General features: G+C 42.0%; 1 protein-coding gene across 1 annotated transcript; it reads left to right on the forward strand.

The window, feature by feature from the left end:
• The first annotated feature begins 3,584 nt into the window (after positions 1 to 3,584).
• LOC139156440 (protein-lysine 6-oxidase-like) lies at positions 3,585 to 23,213 on the forward strand. Its single transcript, XM_070732031.1, has 6 exons — positions 3,585 to 3,684; positions 9,886 to 10,023; positions 16,324 to 16,480; positions 18,630 to 18,725; positions 20,901 to 21,016; positions 22,667 to 23,213. The coding sequence occupies exons 1-6, from the start codon at positions 3,641 to 3,643 to the stop codon at positions 22,671 to 22,673; spliced, it is 558 nt and encodes a 185-aa protein (XP_070588132.1). The 5' UTR covers positions 3,585 to 3,640; the 3' UTR covers positions 22,674 to 23,213.
• Positions 23,214 to 26,573: the final 3,360 nt, after the last annotated feature.

A 26,573-nucleotide genomic window follows, 5' to 3' on the forward strand; every position in this document is an offset into this window, starting at 1 on the left:
AGTTCAGTAATGATTACAACTAGTACAAAATGCAGCCGTGCAAGTCATTATGGGTGTGCCCAGATACACCAATGTAACACTAGATAGAAGTGAGATCACGTGAAGTGTTAATACCACTTTATAAGGCCTTGGTCAGGAGACACTTGGAATACGGCATTCAATTTTGGTCACCAGAAAGAATGATGAGACTCTAAAAAAAGGGCAGAGAAGAGCAACAAAGATGATTAGGGGCCTGGAGGCTAAAACATATGAAGAACGGTTGCAGGAACTGGGCATGGCTAGTTTGATGAAAAAAAGGACCAGAGGACATATGATAGCAGTCTTCCAATATCTCAGGGGTTGCCACAAAGAAGAAGTCAACCTATTCTCCAAAGCACCTGAGGGTAGAACAAGAAGCAATGGGTGGAAACTGATCAAGGAGAGAAGCAACTTAGTACTAAGGAGATAGAACAATTAATCAGTGGAACGACTTGCCTCCAGAAGTTGTGAATGCCCCAACACTGGAAGTTTTTAAGCAGAAGTTAGATAACCATCTGTCTGAAGTTGTTCTGTCTGGGTCACTCCGGAAGCCAATACCAACCCAAAAAGAGAAGCCAGACACACCGGTAAAAGGCAAAGGCAGTTTATAAAATTCAAGAAAAACACAGGTAACAGAAAATGTCCTTACAAACAGGAAAATGCTGTATCTTCAGATATATCCACGAAGGCAAATGTCCATGCAGCAATACACAATTCTTGCTGCCAAGATGAGGCTGCAGATAGCAGACCTACACCTCCCACGGGTCTTCCAAACTGCTGGGCCACAAGCCAGGAACAGAGACACCGAGAACAAAGCAGGATACCATAGCTCCAACTGATAACACTCCACATGGCTTCAAGGGCTTGCCTGCCTTTTAAACCCTGCTAAGGAGGACCACACCCAAACCCAGCTGTTCCTAATTCAGTGCTGATAATACTTCTTTAATTGCTCCTTTCTCTAATCTGAAGGTCTCTGTCGCATGTCAATGACGGTTTGTGTTTCATCACCTAATGACTCCAAGCTACTGGTTGGGGAGAGCCCCCCCCCCGGGGGGGCGCTCTCATGCTGTTCTCCTTCATCCCATTCCTGACTTTCCTCTCCCCCGTCCAACTGTTCAGCCCCTTCCTCTGCGCTGTCATCCTCCTCTGGGCATGGAGCCAGCAGAGACACAGCTGGTCCCTGAGCAGCCTCAGGCTGAACCACAACAGAAGTAATGTAGGGTTTCCTGCCTAGAAGACCTCCAAGGTCCCTTCCAACTCATTGTTGTTGTGGTGGTTTTGGTTGTGGTTGTGGTTGTGGTGGTTGTGGTGGTTGTTGTTGTTGTTATTAGTAGTAGTAGTAGTAGTAGTAGTAGTATTGGTGCTCTGTGAGCTGCAATGGTTATTGGTCGGTCTCTGAATGTAATTCAAGGTGCTGGTTATCACCTATAAAGTCCTACATTTATATGCAAATAAATCTCGGGTTTCTGAGCAGCCAATTATTATTAATTAATTAATCAGAGATTCTCAGGCACTGAATAATTATTAGTTTAATTAATCTGGGGTTAACAAGCACCCAATCATTCTTAATTAATACATCTCGGGTTTCCGATTAGCCAATTATTATTAATTAATCAATAAGGGATTTCCAGGTACTCAACCATTATTAACTAACTAATCAGAGGTTTCCAGGTACTGAATATTTGTTAGTTTAATTCCTCAGGCGGGTTTTCTTCAACCGAACAAATCCCTTAAGCCGCGTCCCCACGGGAGCGCAGAGGGAAACTGAGGCCAAGTAGTCCCTGGAGGTCGGGGGGGGGCGGAAGGGGGCAGAGGCGGGGAGGGGGGTGTGGGGCGGAGGGGGGGTGCGAGGCTCCTCCTTCCCACTCCCACGAGCCAAACCACCTCCTAACCCTAACACACACACCCGGCAGCATTCCCACCAGCTGCCATGAACGCGAGGAGGACACCTCCGCCTTCGATACCGGCGATGGTGCTGCTGATGGTGCTGGCGACGCGCCCCGACGGCTGCGGGGCTCAGCGGGCGCCGGCTTGGAGGCAGCAGATCCGCTGGGAGAACCGGGGACGCCAATACAGCTTCTTCAACAGCGGCACTCAGTTCTTGCCCGGCCGGCGATCCGCCCTTGCGCCGCCCGCGCAAACCTTCTACCTGAGCTCTGACGGGACGTCCGCGGGCAGGGGCACAGAGGAAGGGTCGGGAACCTTGACGGTTCCACAGAGCACCGGAACGCGGATCAGAGCACCCGGTGGGGCTGAATCCGGCAATGCCAGGTCCGACGGGGCGTCCGGCGCCGGAGCGGCTCGGCGGCGCGAGGGAGCGGCTCGGGGCGACCCCCGAGGATCTTGGTTCTCCCCCAACAGCGTCTACGACCGTCCCGCCGTCAGGCTCGGCTCGGCCCGACAGAGGTCGGGTTATGGGACTCTCCGCTTCCACCACGGTGAGCCCCGCGACGACGCCAGAGATGCGGGGGAGGGTTGGGGAGGGCGAGCAGGGGAGCGAGCAGGGGTCCCGGAGGAGTGGGGTAGCTTTGGATCTCGCGGTCTTTGGGGACAGCCTACCCCGCGGGGAAAGAAGAAAGAGGAGGACCAGGAGGAGGAGGAAGAAGGGAGGAAAGGAAGGAAGGAAGGAAGGAAGGAAGGAAGGAAGGAAGGAAGGAAGGAAGGAAGGAAGGAAGGAAGGAAGGAAGGAAGGAAGGAAGAAAGAAAGAAAGAAAGAAAGAAAGAAAGAAAGAAAGAAAGAAAGAAAGAAAGAAAGAAAGAAAGAAAGAAAGAAAGAAAGGGGTTGCCACAAAGAAGAAGGAGTCAACATATTCTCCAAAGCACCTGAGGGTAGAACAAGAAGCAATGGTGGAAACTAAACAAGGAGAGAAACAACTTAGAACTAAAGAGAAATTTCCTGACAGTTAGAACAATTAATCTGTGGAACAGCTTGCCTCTAGAAGTTGTAAATACTCCACACTGGAAGTTTTTAAGCAGATGCTGGATAACCATCAAGTAGTGTAAGGTTTCCTGCCTAAGCAGGGGGTTGGACTTGAAGACCTCCAAGGTCCCTTCCAACTCTGCTGTTGTTGTTGTTGTTGGGTTATCATTTGTGAAATAAATTAGGAAGGAAGGAAGGAAAGAAAGAAGGAAAGAAGGGAGGAAAAAAAGAAAGAAAGAAAGAAAGAAAGAAAGAAAGAAAGGCAGACAGACTTGTGGACTTCAACTCCCAGAATGCCTCAGCCAGCAAAGCTGAGGCATTCTGGTTGTTGAAGTCCACAAGTCTTAAAGTTGCCACGGTTGGAGTCCCCGAGAATTTGGAGAACCCACTTCCATTATTTTGGTCACTGCCTGGTGAAGACGGTATCCCCTTTTTTATCAATTAGAAGATTCCCCTCTTCTAACTTTAACAGATTTTAAAAAATGGACGGGACCTTGTAGGCTATCTAGTCCAACCCACCCACCTGCCCCCACAGGAGCAACCTCTGAGGTTCTCCCCTGGTTCTCTGCAGGGCAAGGTCATTCTGAAGTGCAAATTGTTTCTCTCATATTGCTGCTTTCCAATCTCTCCTTTTCAGACCTGCCAGACTTGGTCCCAGACCCGTATTTTCTACAAGCTTCCACCTACATCGAGAAAGTCCAGATGTATGCCTTGGAATGCGCAGCGGAAGAAAACTGCCTTGCGAGGTAGACCACAACGCTTGCTCTTGTATTTTTTTTAATGTAATCTGTAAACCTCTCCAAGTCACTTGGTAAGGGAGAATGGCAGATAAAAAATTAGCAAAATAACTGAGTTGGAAGGGACCTTGGAGGTCTTCTACTCCAACCGCCTGTTCAACGCCCCCCACTCCCCCCAGGCTAGGCCCTTTTAGATAGATGGCTGTCCAGGCTCCTCTTGAAACATAGAAACATAGAAGACTGATGGCAGAAAAAGACCTCATGATCCATCTAGTCTGCCCTTATACTATTTTCTGTATTTTATCTTAGGATGGATATATGTTTATCCCAGGCATGTTTAAATTCAGTTACTGTGGATTTATCAACCATGTCTGCTGGAAGTTTGTTCCAAGGATCTACTACTCTTTCAGTAAAATAATATTTTCTCATGTTGCTTTTGATCTTTCCCCCAACTAACCTCAGATTGTGACCCCTTGTTTTTGTGTTCACTTTCCTATTAAAAACACTTCTCTCCTGAATCTTATTTAACCCTTTAATACATTTAAATGTTTCGACCTTGTCCCCCCGTTTCCTTCTGTCCTCCAGACTATACAGATTGAGTTCATTAAGTCTTTCCTGATACGTTTTATGCTTAAGACCTTCCACCATTCTTGTAGCCCGTCTTTGAACCCGCTCAATTTTGTCCATATCTTTTTGTAGGTGAGGTCTCCAGAACTGAACACAGTATTCCAAATGTGGTCTCTTGCTAACTGCCAATACAACACTCAGATTGAGGATTCCTTTTCCCCAAGTGCATTATTTTACATTTGGAAACATTAAACTGCAGTTTCCATTGCTTTGACCATTTATCTAGTAAAGCTAAATCATTTACCATATTACAGATGCCTCCAGGAATATCAACCCTATTGCACACTTTAGAGTCATCGGCAAACAGATTAAAACTTCCAGTGTTAAAGTATTTACAACTTCTGGAAGCAAGCTGTTCTTCTGGTTAATTGTCCCCACCCTCAGGAAGTTTCTCCTAAGTTCCAGGTTGCTTCTCTCCTCTCCGGTATATATATTTTTTTATTTTCTCCACCATAAAATAAAGCAATATTACAATATTACAAGCACAACAGCAATGCTTAAAATCAATCATATACATAAACTTTTCTTTTCTTATTACTCACTCAATGGAGACCCTTATCTCTCCTCATCTAAAAATTTATATTCATTTTACGCAATATTGTCAATTCTTAAAACTCTAAATAAAAATTCTTTTTCTCCACCTTACTATAAAAACATTGCATCAGGTTGCTTCTCTTCTTGATTGGTTTCCATGCATTCTTTCTAGTCCTGACTTCAGCTGCTTTGGAGAATAAGTTGACCCCTTTGTCAAGCCGGTGCAGAAATTGATGAGAAATCAACAGCTTGCCAAACTATCTATCGAAGGCCTGATGTTGATGGGAACTTGAGGGGGGGTGATTTTCATGAAGGGACAGAGGCAGCCACAAAGCATTCTTTTGAGTGGCTCAAGGCCATCCTATGCCCATCCACCTGGGCGGAAGCGAAAGGAGGACTTGCCACGCTGGCGCAACCTGAGTGGGCAACATGACAAGTTTGTGGGTGGGAAACACAGATTCAGGTTTCCCATTGTAGGTGCCAGGATGGCTCCAGGAATAAATTGGAACTTTGAGGAGTACTTTGATTTGGACTCTTGATTTAGCTTGGATGCTACCTGGCATCCTGACACCCTTCCTCTTTGGGGCAGCCCCACAAATACGGGAAGATGCTCTCATGTCACACACACACACACACACACCTTGTCCTTCTTTTCTCTGGATTAGCCAAACCCAATTCCTGGAAGTGTTCTTCATATGTTTTAGTCTCCAGGCCTTTTAATCATCTTAGTTGCTCTTCTTTGCATGATAGCTCCCATAATAATAATAATAGTAGTAGTAATAATAATAATCATTATCATTATCAAACCACACCCATAAAATGAGCCACGCTCACAGTGTGGTAGTAAAAAGTTTTAACTGGAATTAACCAGTGGAACTGCTTGCCTCCAGAAGTTATGGATTCTCCATCACTGGTGGTTTTTAAGGAGAGATTGGACACCTGTTTGTCTGAAATGGTATAGGGCAGTGATGGCACGCGGAGCCATATCAGAGGGCACACGAGGTGTTGCCCTATGTCGCCTCCAGCCCACATGCGCACGCTGGTCAGTTGATTTTCAGCCTTGGGGAAGGCGGTTTCACCCTCTGGAGGCTTCAGGGAATCATCCTTGAAGCTCCAGAGTGTGAAAAACAGCCCAACCAAGTTTTCTGAACTATTGGTTGGTTGGTTGGTTGGTTGGTTGGTTGGTTGGTTGGTTGGTTGGTTGGTTGGTTGGTTGGTTGGTTTGTGTTGAAAGCAGCGATGGGCTCCTACGGGAACGGTCAGGAACGTAGTTTCGGTAGCAAAATTTGGAGCTTCACCACAGAGCACCCAATTTGCACTGAAAGATGTTGAAACAAAATGCACAAGCCATGCCCACAGTGTGGTAGTAAAAATTTTGGTAGCCCATCACTGGTTGAAAGGGACCTTACAGGTCATCAAGTCCAACCCGCTGCTCAAGCAGAAAACCCTACACCTCCCCAACCATATGGCAGTCCAATCTCCTCTTGAAAACACCCAGAGTTGGGGCCTACACAACCTTCTCTGGCAGGCCCTTCCACTGGTTGATCACTCTCACCATCAGAAAGTTCTTCCTTATCTCCAGGTTGAATCTCTCCTTAGTCAGCTTCCATCTGTTGTTCCTCGTCCGGCCCTCTGGTATCCTGGAAAACAGCATAACCCCCTTCTCTCTGTGGCAACCCCTCAAGTACCTGTAGACTGCTTCATGTCCCCCCTGGCCCTTCTTTTCACTAGGCTATCCATGCCCAGTTCCAGCAATCTCTCTTCATAAGTCTTGGTCTCTAGTCCCCTTATCTTTTTAGTTGCTCTTTTCTGCACACTTTCCAGAGTCTCTGTGTCTCTTTTGAAGTGTGGTGACCAGAATTGAATGCAATACTCCAGGTGCGGTCTGACCAGGGTGTTATAGAGTGGTATTATTACCTCTCTAGTCTTGGAGTGTATCCCTCTGTTCATGCATCTTAGGATTGTGTTGGCTTTTTTAGCATTGCTGGCTCATGTATAGTTGGTTTGCCAGGTTGGATTTTTCCCCCCACCGTTCCAGGCTTCAGTGAGTCCTGTGCCCATGCACAGGGGCGAGGGGGGTTTGTACACATGCAGAAGGACAGCATGGGGGGTCCACATGTGTGAGAGGGGAGGAATGGATGTGGGTAGGTGTGTATGCACTAGCATGCGCACACACATAGACCATTTTGGCATGCGAACCAAAAAAGGTTCCCCATCCCTGGTATAGGGTATCCTGCTTGATCATGGGGCTGGACTAGATGATCTCCAAGTTCCCTTCCAGCTCTGCAATTCACTCTTATTTCAATTATTCTGGTGCTGATTTTTGCGTTTTATTTTATTTTATTTTTTATTTTATTATAAAGTATAACATATTTTTTATTTTATATTACATTATTTTATATTATTTTAATAATAATAATAATAATAATAATAATAATAATAATAATAATAATAATTTATTAGATTTGTATGCTGGCCCTCTCCGAAGACTCGGGGCGGCTCATAACAATAATAAAAACAATGTTACAGTGGAACAAATCTAATATTAAAAGAGAAAAAACATATAAAACTCCATCATTTAAAACCAAACAACACATACATACCAAACATAAAATATAAAAGCCTGGGCAAGGTGTCTCAGTTCCTCCATGCCTGGCGATATAGGTGGGTCTTGAGTAATTTACGAAAGACAAGGAGGATGGGGGCAGTTCTAATCTCTGGGGGGAGTTGATTCCAGAGTGCCGGGGCCACCACAGAGAAGGCTCTTCCCCTGGGGCCACCAAACGACATTGTTTAGTCAACAGGACCTGGAGAAGGCCAACTCTGTGGGACCTTATCGGTCGCTGGGATTCGTGCGGTAGCAGGCAGTTCCGGAGATACTCTAGTCCAATGCCATGTATGGCTTTAAAGGTCATAACCAACACTTTGAATTGTGACCGGAAACTGATTGGCAGCCAGTGCAGGCCATGGAGTGTTGTAGAAACGTGGGCGAATCTGGGAAGCCCCACAATGGCTCTCGCGGCTGCATTCTGCACGATCTGAAGTTTCCAAACACTTTTCAAAGGTAGTGGTGCACCTTGAGATGCAGTAATCGAACCTCAAGGTGATAAGGGCATGAGCAACTGTGAGCAATGACTCCTTGTCTAAATAGGGTCACAACTGGTGCACCAGGCGAACCTGGGCAATATATTTTATATTTTATATTATTTTATATTTTATATTATTTCATATTTTATATTATTTTATATTTTATATTATTTTATATTTTATATTATTTTATATTTTGTATTTTATATTATTTTATATTTTATATTTCTTATAATTTTTTTTTCTTTTATTATTTGTATACCGCCCTCTCCAAGGAGGACTCAGGTATCGAAGAGCAAGACCAATGTTTTTTTAAGGAATGTTTGCAAAACTCAGCTTCTCCAGCCAAAAACCTCTCGTTGCCAACAACGAAGGAAAATTACGGTCCAAAAGCAGAATCGGGGAACATTTTCCTGCAAAATTTAGGGGGTGGAGGAGAAAGGAATGCCTGGTGTTTACTTCAGCAGGGTCGATCTCAAGTGGGGGGAAATAGTGTGGTTGTCTCTTTTTACAGATCCCAGCTTAAGAAAGTGCCAAAATTAAAGAGGGCCAGTTTCCTGTAAACACTTTGACAAAGTGGTGCTCTGAGTCCAGCCAGGATGGCATAGAGAGGTCACTCACAGCTTGCCACTCTCTTGCCTGTTTGCTCAGTTTGCTCTTTCTCTGCTGCCCCCCCACCCCAGCCTTCTCTACATACAGCTAGTCCTCGATTTACAATTACAAATTGAGCCTGAGTGTTTTCTGTCACTAAGCAAGACATTGAACGGGTCCAAAGACGGGCTACAAGAATGGTGGAAGGTCTGAAGTATAAAACGTATCAGGAAAGACTTAATGAACTCAATCTGTATAGTCTGGAAGACAGAAGGAAAAGGGGGGACATGATCGAAACATTTAAATATGTTAAAGGGTTAAATAGGGTTCAGGAGGGAAGTGTTTTTAACAGGAAAGTGAACACAAGAACAAGGGGACACAATCTGAAGTTAGTTGGGGGAAAGATCAAAGGCAACATGAGAAAGTATTATTTTACTGAAAGAGTAGTAGATCCTTGGAACAAACTTCCAGCAGACGTGGTTGGTAAATCCACAGTAACCGAATTTAAACATGCCTGGGATAAACATATATCCATTGTAAGATAAAATACAGGAAATAGTAAAAGGGCAGACTAGATGGACCATGGGGTCTTTTTCTGCCGTCAGTCTTCTATGTTTCTATGTTTCTATTGGTTAAGTGGGCTTTGCCCCATCTTATCATATTTCTTGCCACTGTCCAGGATAGGATAGGGTAGGGTAGGGTAGAGTAGGGTAGAGTAGGGCAGGGCAGGGCAGGGCAGGGCAGGGCAGAACAGAACAGAACAGAATAGAGTAGAATAGAATAGAATAGAATAGAATAGAATAGAATAGAATAGAATAGAATAGAATAGAATAGAATAGAATTCTTTATTGGCCAAGTGTGATTGGACACACAAGGAATTTGTCTTTGGTGCAAAGGCTCTCAGTGTCCATAAAAGAAAAGATACATTTGTCAAGAATCATGAGGTACAACACTTAATGATTGTCACAGGGGTCAAGTAAGCAATGAGGAAACAATCAATAGTCCTCGGAGAGGGATGGCATACAAATCTAATAAATTGTGGGCAATACTCAAATCGTGTTTTAGGCGCCGTAGTTCTAGGCTTTCTAGGCCTAGGATTGTTAGTCTATTTTCGTAGGATATTCTGTTTCGAGTGGAGGAGTGAAGGGCTCTTCTGGTGAAATATATTTGGACATTTTCAAGGGTATTGATGTCTGAGATGTGGTATGGGTTCCAGACAGATGAGTAGCAATAATATGTACATATTATTTTCTCTAGGTATCTTTTTATTGTTATCTTAATACTGCCTCCTTAAACTGCCTGGTTTTGTCACCTGGGTCTAACAACTTAAACTTCCAATCGCTTTTGTGTCCTCCTCCATTTTTCCCACAGATCCGCCTACCGGCCCGGGGTGAGTAAAATCAGTTCCCGCGTCCTGCTTCGGTTCCCCCAAAGAGTGAAGAATCAAGGAACGGTGGACTTCCTGCCAGTGAAGCCACGACACCAGTGGGAATGGCACAGCTGCCACCAGTAAGCGAGCCAAGCAGGATGGGGATGATTGGATGAGGCTGACCAGTTTATGTTTGATTTATATTTACCGACAAAGAAATAAAAGGAGACAAGCATAGATCTATTTCAAGCTATTTAGCTCTGGTCAGCTAGCCATACCCTTCTAAGATTCGAACTTCGACTGCTTGCATATTAGGTAGATGTATTAACCTTTAAGCCATGGACTCTCCTCCCTTTGTTGGCTATTCCAGAGAAAAGATTAAGTGTTTTTTGTCAGGGCAACATGATTTACCCCAGTAGCGGATTGATTGATTGATTGATTGATTGATTGATTGATTGATTGATTGGTTGGTTGATTGGTTGATTGGTTGATTGGTTGGTTGGTTGGTTGGTTGGTTGGTTGGTTGGTTGGTTGGTTGGTTGATTGATTGATTGATTTAGATTTGTACGCTGCCCCTCTCCGAAGACTCGGGGCGGCTAACAAAAGTAATCAAAAACAATATTATAGCGAAACAAATCTAATATTAAAAAGAAGCATATAAAACCCTATCATATTTAAAAACCAAACAGCACATACATACCAAACATAAAATATAAAAAGCCTGGGGGAAAGGTGTCTCAACTCCCCCATGCCTGGCAGTATAGGTGGGTCTTTAGTAGTTTACGAAAGACAAGGAGGGTGGGGGCAGTTCTAATCTCTGGGGGGAGTTGATTCCAGAGGGCCAGGGCCGCCACAGAGAAGGCTCTTCCCCCGGGGCCCGCCAAACAACATTGTTTAGTCGACGGGACCCAGAGAAGGCCAACTCTGTGGGGCCTTATCGGTCGTTGGGATTCGTGCGGTAGCAGGCGGTTCCGGAGGTACTCTGGTTCCTACCAGACCGCTAGGGGATGTCCAGATATATATAAGTAGAGTAATGCTGGAGGACTAGATAAAATATCAGAATATACTGTGGCAATTTAATGAACCAGATAAATGAATGAAGACATGTTTGTATAAAACAGTAGTTTACTCTTCAGTAAAAAATATCTTCAGTCTTCTATATACAGGAACTTTACATCAGCTATATTCAGCTTACTTACAAGTGCTGTAGATATTCAAGCAATCCAGGTTACAAGTAGATACAAAACCAATCCAGGTTTCTTCGTATCACTATCCCAGTTCTACTCAATATCTAACTCACGCTCAAACTGCTCCAGCCAGCATCATCAACAGCAAATGACCAACAAGACCAACAAGGCAAAATGCAGCTGCGAAAGTAATCATGGGGTTCCCTAATTATGCCCATGTCATACCAACACTCCGCAGTCTGCATTGGTTGCCGATCAGTTTCCGGTCACAATTCAAAGTGTTGGTTATGACCTATAAAGCCCTTCATGGCATCGGATCAGAATATCCCCGAGACCGCCTTCTGCCGCACAAATCCCAGCGACCAGTTAGGTCCCACAGAGTTGGCCTTCTCCGGGTCCCGTCGACAAAACAATGTCATCTGGCGGGACCCAGGGGAAGAGCCATCTCTGTGGCGGCCCTGACCCTCTGGAACCAACTCCGCCCGGAGATTAGGATTGCCCCAACCCTCCTTGCCTTTTACAGATTTTAGGGGCGGAGCTTGGTTCATGATGTCACATCACGAGTTATCATTTTTCAGAACTAAGGGGCGGAGCTTGACTCATGATGTCACAATGCATGTTTCATCATTTTTTGGAACTAAAGGGCAGGACATCACAACAGCTTCTTCATTGATTTTTAGAATTTAGGGGCAGGGATTGAACTACGGGGAGGGGCCTGGCTCATGATGTCATAGTGCATGCTTTGTTTTTCAGAACTAAGAGGTGGGGCTTGTAGCATGATGTCACAAAGAATATTTCCTCATTGGGTTGAAGTTTCTGCTTTGGGCAGGCCCCTTTCTCTAATGGCTGTCGGTGCCCAATGGACATTTAGGTAGTTCTCAAGTTACGTCCATTCTTCATTGAGACGGGCCCAGTTTTACAACTGTTTTTGCCACCGTTATTAAATGAATAACCAATACTATTAAGTGAATCAGGCAGTCATTATTATTATTATTATTTATTAGATTTGTATGCCGCCCCTCTCCGAAGACGTTAAGTGAATCCAAATTCCCTAATTACCTTTGTTTGTCTGAAGGCAACTGGGAAGGTCGCAAACAACCATATGACAGCAGGACGTTGTAACAATCATAAGTACATGTTGGTTGCGGCGTGCCCAAATCCTTTTTTTTTTTTTGTAAAGTTTTATTATTAAAATTGAAACATGTAATACAACTTATAATACAATACAAAACATAAAACACACACTACGGAAAAAAAAAACAAAGCAAACAAACAAAAACCAAACAGGTAGCACGAATAAAAGTATCGGCGAATATACAGGGGAGTTGTAATGAAAACGAAAATTAGGTCCAATTATATTTGCTCATTACCATGTTTCGGTTAATTTATCTAAAATGTTAAATGCCAAAGTTGAAATAAACACATTGCAGAGAAGTTAACAAATAATAATAAAATTCATATCCAAATAAATATAAAGTCTCATGTTATTATATAAGATAATAGGTTACTTTATACCAGATTTGTAACAGTTCAAAGTTATATCTGACATTTCAATCTTGTAGCCTATTGTTCTCGCTTTTGCTTCCTAGCCAATTATAAAAAGGGTCCCAACAATTATTGAACGTAGCCAACGATTCATTTCTAACTAGTATAGTCAGTTTCGACATTTCTGCGCAGTATACAATTTTTTTAATTATTACTTCATTTGGGGGTAGCTCATCATTTTTCCACCACTGCGCATAAGTTAGTCTAGCTGCCGTTGTTATGTGAATAATTAAATGGACTTGGGGTTTCGGTAGATTTTGTCTGATTATACCTAATAAAAAACATTCAGGGGTTTTGTCTAATGATAGATTTAGTATTTCGTCGATCCAAATTCCAATCTTATTCCAATATAATTTAGCTTTGAGACATTGCCACCATAGGTGGAAGTAGGTGCCCAATTCTTGTTGACATTTCCAACAATTTGGTGAGAGTTTGTTATTTAATTTGGTTAGCTTAATTGGGGTAATATGCCATCGGTAAAACATTTTGACCAAGTTTTCTTTATAGGAAGTGGCTATAGTCAATTTATAGTTCCTAGTCCAGAGTATTTGCCATTCCTCCTCTTTAATCTCATTTTTAAGGTCCAGATTCCATTTCTTAACATTAATTTTTGTGCTAAAGTTGTCCAATTCATTGTAATTTAAGTAGCAGTAAAAATTTTTGATTAGCTTATCTTGAGGGCCTGTACATAGCTTATCTAGCAGGGCATTTTTGCTTATCCCGGATTTTTTTTTGTCTTTGTTAAATTTAGTTTGAATCTGAAGGTATTCCCACCATTCCACTTTTTGACCAAGATTTTCTAGTTCTAGCCTTGTTCTAATTGCCCCGTTTGGATTTAGAATGTCTTTATATCTTATTATATTGTTTCTTTTGTGTAAATTAGGGTGTACATAGGCTTCTAAAGGGGCGTACCAGATGGGAATTCCTTTATAAAGTTTAGTTTTGATTTTTTTCCAAGTGTAGATAAGCAATTTCCTAATCAAGTGGTTGGAGAAGTATTTATGGGTTGTCAGCTTTTCGTCCCAGAGATAATAGTGCCACCCTAAGTGGAGGTCGTGGCCTTCTAAGTTAAGCAGTCTAGTATTTGTTAGGGTCATCCAGTCTCTCGTCCATGCTAGAGATGCAGCAATATAGTAATCCTTCCAAATTGGGAGAGCCAGTCCTCCTTCTTCTTTCTTTCCTTGTAAATATTTTAATCGAATTCGGGGACGTTTGTTTTGCCAGATGAAATTGTTAGTTAATTTAGTCAAATTATTGAAAAATTCCTGTTTTAATTGTATAGGGATTGTTTGAAATAGAAACAAAATTTTGGGCAAAGTATTTAATTTTATGGCTGCAATCCTCCCAAGTAAGGAAAGTTGTAAATTCCTCCATTTTGACAAATCAGCTTGTATTTTGTCTATTAAAATATCATAGTTGTTTGATTTTAGACTGGACACTCTGTTTGTCAAATTAATGCCGAGGTATTTAATTTTTGTGACTATTTGAATATCCAATTTAGCTGTTAAGCTATCTTTCTGTGATTGTCGCATATTTTTGGTTAGAATTTGGGTTTTAGTTTTGTTTATTTTAAGGCCTGCCACTGTACCGTAATCTTCCAGAACTTCTAATAATTTGGGACCTGAGTCTAAAGGGTCTTCCAAGATAAATACCAGGTCATCCGCGAAGGCTTGAAGCTTATAGGTTTCTTTCTTACAATTTAATCCCCTTATATCTTCCTTGTCTCTAATAATTCTCGTTAATACTTCAAGGGTTAAGATAAATAATAAAGGAGACAGTGGACATCCTTGTCTTGTACCTTTGTAAAGAGAGATTTTTGTCGATGTATCTCCATTAAGAATAATATAGGCTGATTGGACAGAGTAAATAGCTTTTATTGCGTTTATAAATTTGGGGCCAAATTCCATATATTCAAGCTGTTTAATCATGAATTTCCAAGACACGTTGTCGAAAGCCTTCTGGGCATCAAGAAATATTAACGCCACTTGTTTTTCGTTATGGGCTTCATAATACTCCAGCGTGTCTAACACAATTCTAATATTGTTCTTTAGCTGTCTCCCGGGAAGAAAGCCATTTTGATCCGAATGTATAAAATAATTTAGAAATCCTTTGATTCTGCTCGCTAAAATAGAGGTGAAGATTTTATAATCAGCATTTAAGAGAGAAATCGGGCGGTAATTAGATATATCTGTATGATCTGTATCTTTTTTTGGGATTAACGCTAAATTTGCTTCTGTCCATGAAGTTGGGATTTTACCTTTGTCTAGAGCCTCATTTAGCGTTTCTAACAGGGCCTTTTCCATTTCTTTGGGAAGATCTTTATATAGTTCTATGGGGAGCCCATCCGGACCCGGGGCTTTATTGTTTTTTTGACTTTTTATTGCTTCTTTTAGTTCTGTCTCGGTGATCGGTTTATTAATTGTATCAACCATTTCTTGTGGTACTTGGGGTAACTTAGCCTGCTCTAGAATTTCTTGAGTTTTTAGATCATGAGTATTGTTTAGTGTAATATCGGTATACTCATAGAGTTTACTATAAAAATCGCCAGCAATCTTTTTTTTCCTTTCCAGATCATGGCATAATTCCCCATTTTTGTTTTTGAGACAGTTTATAAGTTTCTTTTCTTTTTGCTTTCTGAGTTTATTGGCTAACCATTTGCTAGGTTTATTGGCATTTTCGAAATTATATTGGTTAGTTCTTTTTATTTGTTGTGCCAAATTTTGTTGGTCTATTAAATTTAGTTGATGTTTTATTTGTAGCATATTTTGTTTAATTTCTTTTTGGGGGGGGGGATTTCTGTAGTTCTTCTTCTAAGGCCCTATAGTCTTCTTCTAATTTAGCCGATTTCTGTTTTTTTAGTTTAAATTCTTTGGCCATATATGAAATAGCTATCCCTCTGATAACAGCTTTGGCTGTGTCCCAAACATTTTGGAGACTAGTGTGGTCTTTAGGGTTTTCTTGAAAGAAATAGTTCATTTCAGTTTTGAATTTTTGCTTAAAATCTTCCTGGCTTAGTATAGATTTTTGAAGAGACCATCTACAACACTGTTTAGTTCCTTTCCAAGTTACTTTGAGCGCATTGTGGTCTGAGATGTAATTAGGATCTATCTCTATTGAATGAATTTTGGTATTAATTTCTGTTGTTGCCCAGACCATATCCAATCTTGACCAAGATTGGTGCCTGTTAGAATAGAAGGTAAATTTTTTAAGGTTGGGGTTTCTGTCTCTCCAACTATCTTTCAATTTTAGTTCTTTAATTAATTCAAAAAAAGCTTTCGGTAGTATTCTTTTCTTTTGTTTGATCGTTTTGTCGTTCTTATAATCCAGTTCATTATTAATTATACCGTTAAAATCTCCTAATAAACAGATATTGTCTGTAGAGTGTTCTTTAATGATATTTAACAATCTTTTATAAAATCTTTCTTGGCCTTCATTCGGAGCATAGATATTAATTAATGTTATTGTATCCTGTTCTATGGTTAATTCTAAGATTAGGACTCTACCCTCCCTATCTTTGTATTTCAATTTAGCTTGGATATTAGAGTTGATGTAACATATTACACCCAAATCCTGATCACATGTTCGCCAGAAGAGTGAGGACCGACTCTACATTCTTTTTCATGGCTGTTGTAGCTTTGAGTGGTTGCGAAATGATTGGTTGTAAAACAAGGACTTGCCTACGGCTTCTAAAAACCTCCTTTCTTTCAGGCATTACCATAGCATGGAAGCCTTCAGCAACTATGACCTCCTGGATCCCATCACCCATAGGAAGGTGGCCGAGGGTCACAAAGCCAGTTTCTGCCTGGAGGACACTTCTTGTGACCCGGGGGTCCAACGACGCTATGCGTGCACCGCTCATATTCAGGTGTGCTGTGGCCTGGCTTTTTATCACCTCCGGAACCGCCTTCTACCGCATGAATCCCAGCAGCTGATAAGGTCCCACAGAGTTGGCCTTCTCCGGGTCCCGTCGACCAAACAATGTCGTTTGGCAGGCCCCAGGGGAAGAGCCTTCTCTGTGGCGGCCCCTGCTCTCTGGAATCAACTCCCCCCAGAGATTAGAACAGCTCCCACCCTCCTTGTCTTTCGCAAGTTACTCAAGACCCACCTATATCGCCAGGCATGGGGGAACTAAGACATCTCCCCCAGGCTTATTATATTTCACGTTTGATGTGTATGTTCTGTTTGGTTTTTAATTGTTGGGGTTTTTATATATTTTATTATTAGATTTGTCCCATTGTTATACTGTTTTTTATATGCTGTTGTGAGCCGCTCCGAGTCTTCGGAGAGGAGCGGCATACAAATCTAATAAATAATAATAATAATAATAATAATAATAATAATAATAATAATATAAATAATATAAATAAATAAATAAATAAATAAATAAATAAATAAATAAATAAATAAATAAAATAAAAATCTTCCCCACGGTCACGCCAACCGACATTGTTTGGTGGACTGGACATGGAATTCAACACCTTGAATTGGGTTCAGAGACCGACTGGCAATCAATTCAGCTCGCGTCAAGATGGAGTAATACCCTGTTTCATTGAAGGGCTACCAAAAGTTTTACTATCACACTGTGGACGTGGCTTATGCAGGATGCCCTTCATTTTCTTTCAACATCTTTCATTGCAAATTGGGTGCTCTGGGGTGGAGCTCCATTTTTGCTACCCCACTGCGTTCCCCCCGCCGTCCAGGCAACAGCCCACCCCTGGCCTTTTCCCAAAAAAATAAAACAGTGTCTTATATTAATTTCCCCCCCACCAAAGATGTGCTACGTCTTATTTTCAGGGAATGTCTTATTTTTTTTCAATGAAGAAGAATTCACATTTATTGCTGAACAAAAAAAATGAACATTTTCTATATACTGTACAGTAGTTGTCATCACAAACCAGCACAACCAGACAAACTGTGAATCCTATTAAGAAATTCTTACTACCGTATCATTATTTCCATGTACAACAATTATACTTCAAATATATGTTATATATGTTCTGTTCGGGAATGCTGCGAAACGAAACGTCTCTTATGTCTTACTTTCGGGGGATTGATTGTTAGTTATTTTATTTATTTGTTTGTTTGATTGATTGGTTGATTGATTTTTATGCCATCCTTCTCCTTAGACTCAGGGCAGCTTATAACATGTGAGCAATAGCACTTTTTAACAGAGCCAGCCTATTGCCCCCACAATCCGGGTCCTCATTTGACCCACCTCGGAAGGATGGAAGGCTGAGTCAACTTTGAGCTGGTGATGAGATTTGAACCGCTGACCTACAGATCTACAGTCAGCTTCAGTGGTCTGCAATACAGCACTCTACCTGCTGCGCCACCCCAGCTCTTATATTAGGCAATTCTACGAAACCTCTCCTATGTCTTACTTTCGGGGGTGACTTATTTTCGGGGAAACAGGATATGGGCATACCTTGGTACATCCATTATTGCACAGGCTGCTGCATTTTGCACCAACTGCAGTCTCCGAACGCTCTTCAAAGGTAGCCCCGTGTAGAGCACATTGCAATAGTCAAGATTAGCTTATATTAGCTTATAAAATAAAATACAAAAATACAAAAGCAAATAGTAGGGAAGGAAGGGGAGGAAAAGAAGAAAGGAGAAGTGTAGGATAGAAGGGGTAAGAAAGAAAAAAAAAGAATTGACTTCTGGACTCCCTTTGGTGCAGTAGAATAAGGTGTTAACCTCAAAGCTCAACTTTTTACTTTCCCATAATAGTGTAAAATAGCTATTTCTATAACAACCAATCTATCTCACTAGTAAAATCCAAAATCAAAGTTTCATTTGTTTCCCTATCTCAGGCACAAAGTCCAGATGTAGTTTCCAAGTGGAAACAAAAGTAACTGTGGTTTTTCTTTGATCAAAATGGCCAACTTAGGCCATCTGCTAAAGCCATCAAAAGCCATGGTGCTTATTCAATCTATGAATTACACGTAAGACTGGCAGTCCGTATGTGATTCCTCCATAAAAAGAAACAAATGTCCTTTTCTCTCTCCCATCAGGGTCTGAGCCCAGGCTGTTACGATACCTACCACGCCAATATTGACTGCCAGTGGATTGATATTACCGACGTCCATCCTGGAAACTATATCCTCAAGGTAAGTACTTAGCATCCTAGCAAATCACAAATCCAAAGAACCTGCAAATAAGAGTAGAATGGTTGCGGCCAAAGAAAGCAAAGACAATACCACAAAGATAGTCCTCATAATTGAGGCCAAACTTTCCATTGCTAAGCGAGACAGTTGTAAAGTGTTGGTTATGACCTTTAAAGCCCTACATGGCATTGGACCAGAATATCTCCGAGACCGCCTCCTGCCGCACGAATCCCAGTGACCGATTAGGTCCCACAGAGTGGGCCTTCTCCGGGTCCCGTCAACTAAACAATGTCGGTTGGCGGGCCCCAGGGGAAGAGCCTTCTCTGTGGCGGCACTGGCTCTCTGGAACCAACTCCCCCCAGAGATTAGAACTGCCCCTACTCTTCCTGCCTTCCGTAAACTCCTTAAAACCCACCTTTGCCGTCAGGCATGGGGGAACTGAAACATCTCCCCCTGGGCATGTCTAATTTATACATGGTATGCTTGTGTGTATGTCTGTTAGTACATGGGGTTTTTTAAAGTTGTAAACATTTTAACTGATTGGATTATTGTGATTTGTACTACTTGTTGTGAGCCGCCCCGAGTCTTTGGAGAGGGGCGGCATACAAATCCAAATAATTAATAAATAAATAAATAAATAAATAAATAAATAAATAAATAAATAGATAGATAGATAGATAGATAGATAGATAGATAGATAGATAGATAAATAAATAAATAAATAAATAAATAAATAAATAAATAAATAAATAAATAAATAATGGGTTTTGTCCCATTTTTCGTGCCACCCTTAAGTGAAACTTTGCAGTTGATCAACTACTAACCCGGTTGTTAAGTAAATCTGACTTCCCCATGGACTTTGCTCATTGCAAAGGGGATCATGTGATCGCGAGGTGCAGTGACTGTCATAAATTGGAGTCCTAGTGGACAACCATTTAAATATGAGCCAGCCGTGTGCAGCAGCTGTCAAAAAAGCCAACACAGTTCTAGGCTGCATTAACAGAGGGATAGAATCAAGATCACGTGAAGTATTAATACCACTTTACAAGGCCTTGGTAAGGCCACACTTGGAATACTGCATTCAGTTTTGGTTGCCACGAAGCAAAAAGGATTAAAAAGTGCAGAGAAGAGCCACCAAGATGATTAGGGGCCTGGAGGCTAAAACATATGAAGAACAGTTGCAGGAATTGGACATGTCTAGTTTGATGAGAAGAAGAACCAGGGGAGACATGACAACAGTCTTCCAGTATCTCATGAAGAAGGAGTCAACCTGTTATTCAAAGCACCTGAGGGTAGAACAAGGAGCAATGGGTGGAAACTAAACAAGGAGAGGAGTAACTTAGAACTAAGGAGAAATTTCCTGTCAGAATGGTTGATCAGTGTAGAACAGCTTGCCTCCAGAAGTTGTGAATGCCTCAACACTGGAGGTTTTTAACCAGATGATGGATAACCATAGGTCTGAAGCAGTGTAGGGTTTCCTGCCTAAGCAGGGAGTTGGACTAGAAGACCTCCAATGTTCCTTCCAAATCTGTTGTTGTTCTTATTGTTGTTGTTATTATTATTATTATTAAATATGAATCAGTTCTCAAGCATCCATATGTAAATGTCACATGACTATGGGAATGCTGCCCTGCTCGTAAGTGTGAAAAACAGTTTAAAGTCCCTTTTTTAATCGCTGTTGTAACTTCAGTCACTAAACAAACAGTTGTAAGTTAAGGACTACATGAGTCAGTTGAGAAGGATTCCATTTATTATATTAATTTTATAAGTTAGTAGTGAACTTTTTTTTCTGTATTAGTAAGACTTCAAGAATAAGTGGGGTAACTGTAACCCCAAATAGATGTTACACGTATGTATGTTATGTTTGTCTTTTTATGAAAATTTAACAAAGTTTATTTTTTAAAAAAAAGAAGTATTCCAGATTTTTGACATGACCACGGGGATGGAAGCAACATCTGTAAGTATGAAAAACAGTCATAAGTCACTTTTTTCGGCGCTATTGTACCTTTGGTCACTAAAGGAATTGTCATAAGTTGAGGACTGCCAGTTTTGCCCTAAGTTTGAGCTATTGTATATTGTGGGTGGTGAGGACAAGGATACTCCTGAGCCCGAAGGAAAGACCATGTCTAATGCCAAGGGATGGAGCGTGACAGGTTTCTTTCTCCTTCTGTTTTTAAGGTGACTGTCAACCCTGATTTCCTGGTGGCTGAGTCGGATTTCTCCAACAACGTTATCCAGTGTAATATTGTGTACACGGGGACATACGTCGACACACAAAACTGCCGAATTACAAGGTATCCATAAGGAAAATATGTCCTGGATTGGTGGGTTGGTCCATTAGGGTCTTCTGCAGAAGTAGGTCAAACCAAGCAAGATGGCAGAAGCGTCCTAACCACCCAAGCCACGCCCCCTTATGCAAGAGTTCACAAAAGGGGTGTGGCTTGACTCTCAATGCTTTTGTCGGCCATCTTCCTTTTTCGGCCTCTTCCTGGTGACATCATGGTTTTGTAGGATCTTGAACCATCCTCATGATCTCTAGAGGTGATGTGAAATGGATCGCCCACCCCCTGGAGATGGCCCCACCAAAAAAATGGGGGGGACAGTTTTGCCCTCACTATGCAAGGCCTTTTGTCAAGAGACAGGAAGTAGAACAATGAAGGGAGAACTCGGAGGTTGTCCGTCCTTTTCTGGGCTAAGAGAAGTTGCAGTAACATCGACTTTGTGGGGTTTGGTAGCAGAATGGCGCAACCGGCAAGACGGAGTCCAGAGTCCCAGGGGCAAGGAGGGCAGGGCATGTGCTAGAGAGGAAAAGAGTGCATGAAAGGGTGCACCTCATTTGGTAGACCTTATGAAAGGAATTGAGCAAGAAGGCGGAAAGGAAGGAGAAACACGGAATATTTTACACAGGGAGCAACCCATGTTAACATGGTGTGTTTCCCCAGACCCTCACAAAAATGTAACTTGTAATTTCCTTTTTTCCCTCCCTCCCTTCCTCCCTCCTTCCTTTTGTTTTTTTCAAATTTTCCTTCCTTCTTTCTCATCCACCCATCTCTTCTTCCTTCCTTTGTCCTTCCTTTTCTCATCCATCCTTTCCTTCCTTCCATTATTCCTTCCTTCATTATCCATCTATCCCTTCCTTTTTTCCTTCATTTTTCCTCGTCCATTTATCCCTACCTTTTCTCCTTCTTTCCTTATCCATCACCTCCCCTTTTTCCTTCCTCCTTCCTTTTGGTTTTTTCATTTTTCCTTCCTTCTTTCTCATTCACCCATCTCTTCTTCCTTCCTTTGTCCTTCCTTTTCCCATCCATCCTTTCTTTCCTTCCTTCCATTATTCCTTCCTTCATTATCCATCTATCCCTTCCTTTCTTCCTTCATTTTTCTCGTCCATCTATCCCTACCTTTTCTCCTTCTTTCTTCATCCATCACCTCCCCTTTTTCCTTCCTTTCGGTTTTTCAATTTTTCCTTCCTCCCCTTTCTTTTCTTTCTCATTCATCCATCCCTCCTTCCTTTTCTCATCCATCCTTTCCTTCCCTCCCTTCCTTCATCATTCCTTCATTATCCATCTATCCCTTCCTTCATTTTTCTCTTCCATCGATCCCTATCTTTTCTCCTTCTTTCCTCATCATTCCTTCATTATCCATCTATCCCTATCTTTTCTCCTTCTTCCTCATCCCTTTTCCTTCCTTCCTCCCTCTCCCCCTCCATCATTCCTTCATTCTTTCTCATCCATTTATCCCTATTTCCTTCTTTCCTTCCTTTCTTTCTTTCCCCACCATCTCTCCCTTCCTTCTTTCACCTTCCCTCCTCACCCATCCACTCATCACTTCCCCTTTTTCCTTCCTTCCTTCCTTCCTTCCTTCCTTCCTTCCTTCCTTCCTTCCTTTCCTCTTTCACTGACTCCCTTCCCTTTCCACCATCTATTTGCCTCCGACCTTACCAGCAGTTTCTGACAAGAAATCCCCAACCCAGGAACCAGGAATCTTTCCAGAGGCCTTCGGTTTCACCAAGAGTCTCAAGACATCCCACCACTCTCTGCTGGAGGAGGAGGATGGAACGAAGACCATCTAGCTTGACCCTGGGCCCACTTTCCGGGGTGCCGAACCGAACTGTTGATGGCATCTTTGCCCATCCGTAGGAAGTGATTGCCTTCAAAGCCTGAATGAAAACAAATCTTTTCCCCCCTCCCCTAATATTACTGTGAATATCCTGCAAAAATAATCCCATAAATATTTCTGGTTATAGCAAATAACACTCATTTGCATTTTAAAAGGGTTGGAACTTTGATCAGATGCCTGCAACCACCATCTTGACCTCTTTTTGACACCCTTAGACACCCCTGACCTTGGATGTAAAGGGCCAGCTTCCTTCCACACCTGTTTCACCAGGAACTGTGAGAGGGATAACAATAAACAATAACAATAACAAGAGAGTTGAAAGGGAGGTCTTCTAGTCCAACCCCTTCATTAGGCAGGAAACCCTACACTACTTCAGACAGATGGTTATCCAACATCTTCTTTAAAACTTCCAGTGTTGGAGCATTCACAGCTTCTGGAGGCAAGCTGTTCCACTGATTAATAGATCTGTCAGGAAATTTCTCCTTAGTTCTAAGTTGCTTCTCTCAGCTTACACCCATTGCTTCTTGTTCTACCCTCAGATGCTTTTTGGAGAATAGGTTCACTCATAGAAACATAGAAGACTGACGGCAGAAAAAGACCTCATGGTCCATCTAGTCTGCCCTTATACTATTTTTTGTATTTCATTTAAGGTTGGATTTATGTTTATCCCACGCATGTTTAAATTGAGTTACTGTGGATTTACCAACCACGTCTGCTGGAAGTTTGTTCCAAGCATCTACTACTCTTTCAGTCAAATAATATTTTCTCACATTGCTCTTGATCTTTCCCCCAACTAACTTCAGATTGTGTCCCCTTGTTGTTGTGTCCACTTTCCTATTAAAAACACTTCCCTCCTGAACTTTATTTAACCCTTTGACATATTTAAATGTTTCGATCATGTCCCCCCTTTCCCTTCTGTCCTCCAGACTATACAGATTGAGTTCATGAAGTCTTTCCTGATACGTTTTATGCTTAAGACCTTCCACCATTCTTGTAGCCTGTTTTTGGACCCGTTCAATTTTGTCAATATCTTTTTGTAGGTGAGGTCTCCAGAACTGGACACAATATTCCAAATGGGGTCTCACCAGCGCTCTATATAGTGGGATCACAATCTCCCTCCTCCTGTTTGTTATACCTCTAGCTTTGCAGCCAAGCATCTTAAGACTAAGACTCCAAGATCCTTCTTGGATCTTGGAGTCTTAGTGAACAGCTAATTAAATAACAGCTACCAGTGTTTAACAGCTAAAAAAAGCTAACACAATCCTAAATTGCATTAACAGAGGAATACAATCAAGATATTTATGCAGCCTAGGATTGTGTTGGCTTTTTTGGCAGCTGCAGCACACAGCTGGCTCAAGTGATTGTCCAGCAGGACTCCCTCTCAAAGTTACTTCTATTAAACCAGTAATTCCTTATCCACACATTTGGATTTTCTTGCCTAAGCATATAATCTTGCTTTTAATTGTCACTGAACTATATTTTGTGGGATAGGGCCTGCATATAAATCCAATAAATAAATAAAATAAATAAATGAGGTCCTTCTGGATCTTGATCCCATCTTCTAAAGCAGAGGTCTTCAAATTTGGCAACTTTAAGACTTTGTGAGCTTCAACTCCCAACTATGCTAGCTGGAGAATTCTGGGAGTCGAAGTCCACAAGTCTTAAAAGTTGGCAAGTTTGGGGACCCCTGTTCTAAAGTATTGGCTATTATTATTATTATTATTATTATTATTATTATTAATTAGATTTGTATGCCGCTCGGGGCGGCTCACAACAACAATAAAAAACAGTATAGACAATGGAACAAATCTAATAATAAGAATTATATTAAAAAACCCCAACTGTTAAAAAAAAACAAAAAACCATACAACACATACAGTACATACCAAACATAAAATATAAGAGAGCCTGGGGGAGATGTCTTAGTTCCCCCATGCCTGGTGATATAGGTGGGTCTTGAGTAACTTGCGAAAGACAAGGAGGGTGGGGGCTGTTCTGATCTCCGGGGGGGGGGGAGTTGGTTCTAGAGGGCCGGGGCCGCCACAGAGAAGGCTCTTCCCCTGGGGCCTGCCAAACAACATTGTCTGCAGTCAGAATTCCATAGCCAGAGAGCTCCATTTGCCCGAGAAGTGGCTGATGGGCCAATCAGATTTCCAACTTCCAAAGGTTCCTGCACGTAGCCTTTACTATTTTTTAACAGGGATGGCAGATTCCAAGCAAGCTGATTTTTGGCTGAAATTCTTGAGCTTTTACAAGGATCTCTGCCCAGAAAGCACCGGTTGCAAATACTGTGTTTTCCCCAAAAAAAAAAGATCTAACTAAATAAGCCCTAGAATGTTTGCAATATAAGCCCAGTTAAGATTATCAGCCAGACAGCCAGAGGGACATATTTTTGTACCGTATTTCCCTCCCGATGAGACCAAACTGCAAAATAAGCCCTAATGCTTCTTTTGGAGCAAACATTAATATACAGTATTAGACCCAGTCTTATTTTCAGGGAAACATGTTAATGAAAATTAAACCACCTCCCCACAATACAATCTTGCCTTCTTTAGCCTCCAAAGAGATTTTTTTCTTCCATCTGCACCTGGAAATTCAGCATAGGCCCCACAAAGCAGAGCAGGAATTCGGAGCCCAGGTGCGAATTCTAGCATGGCTATAAGACAGGATTTGCAAAGACTGTCAATAGTAGTGTAACGAGATAGCATGTTTGCAGGCCTCTGTGCGTGTCCATGTGTAAAATACACTATGGCACTTTGTGTAAAGTTCGGTGCAGAGGTTGGTGAGAAATTAACGGCCTGATGTTTATGGGAACTTGGGAGGGATGGTCTTCATGAAGTAACAGATGCAGCCACAAATCATTATTTTGAGTGGTTCAAAGTCATCCTAAGCCCACCCACCTGGGTGGAAGCGGAAGGAGGACTGGCCACGCTGGCACCATCGGAGTGGGCAACGTGATAAGTTGGTGGGTGGGAAACTCGGATTCAGGTTTCCCAGTGTAGGTGCCAGGATGGCTCCAGCAATAAATAGGAACTTTGAGGAGTACTTTTACATGGATTCTGATTTAATTTGGATGCTACCTGTAACTTTGACATTTAGCTGCCCTGTTAAAAAAGCGTCATCTCTTTCTTGGTCTCAGTCCTTCCATCCTAGTTAGGCATGATGAATGCAACTCATAAAATGCACATGGGTTTTTAAGTTTGTACCTGAGTGGCATCTCCATTTATTTTGATTTGTATCCCATCTTTTATTACAGGTATTTTTATGAATTACTCAAGGCTGTGGGCACATTTTCTTCCTTTGGTTTTCCCCCCAATCCTGTGAGATGGGGAGGGATGAGTGAGATGGACCGGCCCAAGATCACCCAATTGGCTTTCATTCCTGAGGCGGTACAAAAATTTGCTGTCTCTTGGTGATTGGCACGTTTTACTCCTAAGGTGGGACTAGAACTCCCCGCCTCCTATGATTGGCCCAAAGTCACTCAGATGGCTGTCATGCCTAAGGCGGGACTAGAACTCCCAATCTTATGGTGATTGGCATGTTCCATGCCTAAGGTGGGACTAGAACTCCCAATCTCCTGGTGATTGGCCCAAAGTCACTCAGGCATGAACAGTCTGGAAACCAGGTGATGGTGAAGTCTAGTCCTGTCTTAGCCATGAAAGCCAGCTGGGTACCTTTGCACCAAGAATTCTCTGCAAAGGATGTTTTCCAAGCCCTAGATCTTTGCAGGCATTT

Source organism: Erythrolamprus reginae, chromosome 1, assembly GCF_031021105.1.
Source record: "Erythrolamprus reginae isolate rEryReg1 chromosome 1, rEryReg1.hap1, whole genome shotgun sequence".
Classification (NCBI taxonomy): domain Eukaryota; kingdom Metazoa; phylum Chordata; class Lepidosauria; order Squamata; family Dipsadidae; genus Erythrolamprus; species Erythrolamprus reginae.